Here is a 6,000-nt window from a genome sequence, read left to right on the forward strand (position 1 = left end):
CTCTGACGTGAGTTCACGAGAGCGCCATGACGCATGCGTGAGAACTGAGAAAGTGACGCTCACGATCATTTGATGGAAAAGTGTGAAAGGTAAGCCATTCATTTTGCGGCATTGGTAAGGCACTTTTACGTTTTCTCGTTGGTTTCTCACGTTTCGGACATCCAGGAAATGCACAGAACCATTTTAAACACTACATCGAGACCCATCTGCGTCATCTTCTCAGTTCTCGCGCATGTACTCACGTCAGAGGCCCACACAGAAGAAAATGAATAGTTGAATAAAGTTGTTTTTTTGCGCACAAAAAGTATTCTTGATAAACTTATGGTTGAGCCACTGTAGTCACTTGAACTATTTTAACGATGTCTTTACTAACGTTTCTGGGCCGGCAAGTTTCGATCCCATTGAAGCCTATGAAGGAGTGAGACAGCTCTCAGATTTAATCAAAAATATCTTAATTTGTGTTCTGAAGATGAACGAAAGTCTTGCGGGGTTGGAACAACATGAGGGGGAGTAATTACTGACAAAATTTTCATTTTTGAGTGAACTAACTCTTTAAGTTAGCACACAAATAAAATGGGTAAAATAAATGTATGATTTCATTGAATAATAGAGTGCTACAGGAATCAGTTTTGAAAACCCAGAAATAAGCATTTTTGCACATCTAGTTCACCATTGGGACTCTTGTGATCTTGCAAATATTCTATCTAAAAGCTTTTACTTAAAAATGTATAAAGTTGTGATCATTTGTGAAAATGATCTTGATGAACGAAACATAACTTTTGTTGGTTCACACAACTTACTTTCTGCAATAATCCAAAAGCCAATGAAAAAAACCTATTGGGTTTTTGTACGGGAACTAGGGTGATGCTAACTTCCAGGTTGGCTTTCCAAATTATCATCCCTGCTGCACATAGTTTTTGATTGATTTCTTTCACTTTGTCTACCTTCTTGGATTTATTTTTTCACTAAACTGTTGCACTGCATCCTGGTAATTCTGGAACAGCTTTTGGAAAACCTGACAAAACTGTGTTTGACATTGTGTTGCTTCATAGTGTGTGTTCATTGAGTCTGTATTTCCTGTTATTGAATAGGCAAACTCCTGAATCTCTTGTTGAAAATACCATTTAAAAGAAAGAAGGAAAGAAGGAAAGAAAAAAGCTGTTAGAATGTGCCAGAAGGGTCTAATTTGGCCTGTGAGGTTTCAGCAATGACGTAAATAAAGTTGGATCAAACTCGCAGCAGTTTCAGTTCAATCCAATATATGCCACTGTGCTTTTTACCACATATTTGGCTCTTCCTCGGGTAGCAAAACATGAGGAAACTTTATCATGTAGCTCAGGGATGGGTAACTTTCCTGCAGAGTTTAGCTCCAACCCTGATAAGAACTCACCTGCCTGTAGCTTTCTGCTAATCCTGAAGCCCTTGATTATCTGGTTCAGGTGTGTTTGATTAGGGTGCTAAACTCTCCAGGACCGAAGTTGCCCATCCCTGATGTAGCTCTTGTGGTGAAGTCATAATCCAAATATTGTGGCAGGTTTTCGTCTGCAGTGGTGCACAAACATGGATGTCGGAAGGACAAAGAAAAACTAAATGATATAGGGAAAATCAGGAACTGGGATCCTGCTTTTTGAAGAAGTTTCTAGTGACTTTCTTAAAATGAATGTTGTCCCTAGTTGACGTCCCATACAGGAAATGGAAACAAAACACCAAATAGTTCCACGTTTATACCAGCCAAAAGAGCAATATTTTTAACATCCACTCCCTTTTTAATGTCCCCAGAAAATCTTGATGTACCAATCTTGTTCATTCTTACAGTATCTTCACAGGCCTCCAAATCCAAATGATTGTGCCCTTTGGTGCCTGAACCTGCAGTTACATCAGCAGGATTTTGTTTTTCCTCTTTGTGATTGTGAAGTTCTGTCCTTTTATCTTGAAAGATAACCTTTAAATCACCACCTTCCTCTAAAGCACCTTTTCCTTGGACCTAACATAGATTTGTTATCATACTGGTTGATATTGGATATATTTCCCTTATTTTTACATTTATCTTGGTTTTGTTGTCATCTATTTAGTTCAATTGGATTTCACAACATAATTTCATAATACAAATAAATGTAATCTTTACAAAATCTCAAACTGAATATTTTTCATACTGTACATTATGATGTTGTGATGCCTAAGATTTCAAGTAATTATTTTTAGTTTTTCGAGTTTTATTCAGAGAAAATCGTATAAGTTTTAATATCAGCTTGTGAGTACCGGACAGAATTTTAAAATTGGTGTTGTAAGCATAAACCTATTTTTGTTTTTATATATTTTTTTTCTATATAGGAGTCAAGCACACAGTACACAATTATGAAGAAACTAGACACAGCCAATCCAGCTGACTTACTATAAATGTAACCATAAATATGTAATACCAACAGAACCAAAACATACAGAATTAAGACCAACCAAACATGGTACAGTATAGTGTAATAGCAGCATCTGTTATATGATTCCTAATTCTCTGGCTCCACAAATTCCCTCCATTTTCTCCATAAATGAACCTAATTCAAGATGTTTTAAAGTAATTTTACTTCTCAGCTAAATTTATTTAGTTTTAATAGTATACATTTAATAGCGGCCTATTCTACTGGCCAGAATTTTCTTCAAAAACTTGCCGCTAATGAATTATTTCTTTGTCTGTATTTTAACGTTCGTCAATATTTCGCCCTTTCAGAGCCGCCACCGACCACTGCAGCCCCCACCACCACCACCACCACCACTACCAAGTCCATCCTGCCTGGCACCAGCTTAACCATCACAGCTTCTATCAATCAGCGTGCCCACTTCACCTCCCCGACTCAGGCCTCTCCGCCGGACAGCAGTCTGGGCACTATTGTGGGCGGTGCTGTCGGTGGGATCCTGATCCTGGTGTTGCTGATGGCACTGGCGGGAGCTTTCTACATGCGCCAACGCCGAACATTCAGAGGAGACTACTACACCAAGCAGTACATCGGCCCATCAGACATGCAAAAAGAGTCTCAACTGGATGTACTTCAGCCCCATGAGCTTCACGACGTGTACGGAGGCGACTCGGGCAATGGCAGCCAGGACTTGAAGCCCAAACCAGAAGGAGACATTATCTATCCCGATTATCCCAATGACCACAAAGACATGGAGGCCTGGAGTGACAATCTCAGCCTTAAGAGAGAGGACACGTATTACTCCGACCACCACAACCATCATAACGTGAACCCCAGCGGGCCGCCTCTACACAACGGCTCCCCTTACCTGCAGGACGAGTGCTACGACAACGGCACAGACAGCGACTACGTGTCTCACGTGGATGGATCTGTGATTTCACGCAGGGAATGGTATGTTTGAAAAGGCAGGGGAACTTTTACTGGACACCAATAATTTAAAAGTCAGCGGAGGAAGTGTTATTTAACTCAGCAGAGTGAGATAAAGTGTACATTTAAAATGTATTTTGTGTATTCTCCAGACTCGGTTTACGATTTCATCCTCACGTTGTACGCGTAGCAAACGGCTGTAATTTACTGCAGATATGTTCTGAATGGTTTTCGTTCGGTGGACTGCTGTGATTTCAGGATGTAAAGGGAGAGGTTTACATGGTTTATGATCATAGGGTGGATTTACACAAAGAAAACAAGTCTGCTAAAATTAAGCTACACTGTGTGCGTAACCATTCCCGTTACCACATTGCACATAACTGTTAGCTTTAAAACCAGGTGCAGCGTATTCTTAGTTCTTTCCTTTCTTTTTTTATTATTAAATATATATGTATATGACTTCTCCAGTGTAGGAGCAAAACATCACTTTAGTTTCACATGAAGAGTCACAGAACCTGACTTTGAAAGTCTTGAGTCTTATGTTTTGACTGCAGGGAATTTCATTTTATTTTTTAATCAGTATTTTGGTCTAGTATTTTAGGAAAAATGTCATGAAAATAAGATACATTTTCTTGAGAAACAAAAAAATTGCACAAAGAATATTTAAATATTACATTTGGTGTTCCATAGAAGAAGATTTTTATTGTTTTTGTTGTTATTAATATTGATTTGAGCATAAATACAATTTTGGTAGGTTTTTGTTTAAAACAAGAATTAAAAAAAAATTCATTTAAGGCGAATTTTACTTCTCAGCTAAATTTTCATATATTTAATATATTAATAATATTAATATTGTAATCAATATAAATATCTTTATTCTGTTTATGATATTTTTGCTTTTCAAGAAAATGCATCTTATTGTAAAGAATATTCCAAAATGTACTTTTAGTGTTCCATGGAAGAAAGTTAAAACAAGAAAAAAATGCCAATGAATAAATTCAATACCTATTATTTGCTTCTCAGCTAAATGTATTCAACATATTCATATTATATTATAATAAATTATATAAATATACTTAAAATAAGACATTTATTGAGAAACAAAATTTCGTAAAATGACAAAGAATCTTCAAACATACTTTTGATGTTACATGGAAGAAAGTTTTGATTGTTATTATTATAATTATTATTCTAGTTTTAATCATAAACAATTTTTTTAGGTTCATGTTTAAAAAAAGATGCCAGTGGAATAAGAAAAATAAACTTTATTCAAATTTTACTTAGCTAAATTTAATGTATTAAGATCTGTAAATATTTGTACTGAAAAAAATGACAAAAATACTGATTAGCAAACATTTTTGCTGTGTATGCATAAAAATACAGCATGTTTCAGTCAACTCAACACATGCAGTTTAATTTTAGCCCAGCTTGTCTATATTTTGACATATTTCATCACACACCCCTCTTACGGCAGTGTCTTTTTCATTAATGGATAAGTTAGAGAGCAATGGAAGGAGTCTGCTTCATGTGGTTGTGCTGAGGACCTGTCACAGGCTGATGGGGGGTTGACGTTCGCCACGACAGATCAAAAGGACCACCGTTGGCCCCTGAGGTTTTTACTGAAGCCTTGTGGCCTTTGCCAATTTAGTTCACTCCTTTTAATTTTATGCTGATTTCTTTTTTCTCTCCATCTCTCCACCCTTGCTACTCATACACTCCCATCTCTGTGTCGAGAGCTTCGGATTTCCCAGAATAAACCGTCTGGCGCATAGCAGACATGTGCCACATGGGCTTCCATAGCATGCTTTACCTCAAAGATCGAACTTTGTAATTAATATTTCTGCTCTCTTGCAAACAGACCTCGTTTCATTCCATCTTAGAGTTGTGCTTAGCATCTGTTCGCAAGCAGGCAAGGTTGTTTTTCTCCACAAGTCTCAATGGTCACACGTTGCATGCCTTTTGAAAAAGATATGGCAGTTGCTAACGCCTGGATTCATTGTTCATAAATCAGCTGCAGTGTTGCTACAGCTGAGGTACAGTCTGTTTTGAGTTTAAGACAAATCTTTTTTTGTTCAACAAATTGGGCTGCTTCTCATCTTTAAATTAATGGGGCAGTTATTTGTATCACTAATGATCAGAAAGATAGTCTTGACTCTTCTTAGTCTAGTCTAGTATTTTCGTTATTTTAATTGCCTTTTTTCTCATTTCATTCAGAAATAATTTTCAAACACAAAAAAAAAAAAATTTGTAAAAATTCTTAACTCTTGCATGCGTGTTTAATGTAACACAATTTCATGAAGTTAGAAATGGCAAAACTGAGTGAAAGTTGGCGGTTTGGTTATAAGGTTAAATTTCTAGCTTTCTCCTTATATATTTACAAGCATAGTGCCTTTGGACGCATCAGATAAAAGCAGCAGATATTTATTCTCTCACCATTCAATGACACGCTTTTGTCTTCTGTATTCCCGAAGTGTTATTTGTGTTTCCCACTATTACTGTATTTTCTGATTTTTTTTGTTGCCTTTCTTTAACAAGATGACTCTTGGTGCAAACTCACTGGAAATTTACAACAGTAGCACTTGCAAGTGTTACAGAGGCCAGTTGTGGTATATAATATTTGTTTTGTACATATTCTGGCAGGAGATATTTGTCTATGGAATAAACA

At 36.8% G+C, this 6,000-nt stretch overlaps 1 protein-coding gene across 1 annotated transcript in view; it reads left to right on the top strand.

Annotated features, from left to right (window-relative positions):
- Nucleotides 1-4,099, top strand: part of nectin3a (nectin cell adhesion molecule 3a) — a 34,603-nt gene extending 30,504 nt beyond the window's left edge. The window contains exon 6 of the mRNA XM_079887018.1: nt 2,723-4,099. Coding sequence (XP_079743144.1) covers nt 2,723-3,369 — 647 coding nt within the window. The 3' untranslated portion in view covers nt 3,370-4,099. The remainder of the gene's footprint in view (nt 1-2,722) is intronic.
- The last annotated feature ends 1,901 nt before the right edge of the window (nt 4,100-6,000 follow it).

The sequence above is a fragment of the Squalius cephalus genome (genome assembly GCF_949319135.1).
Source record: "Squalius cephalus genome assembly, chromosome: 11".
NCBI lineage: Eukaryota > Metazoa > Chordata > Actinopteri > Cypriniformes > Leuciscidae > Squalius > Squalius cephalus.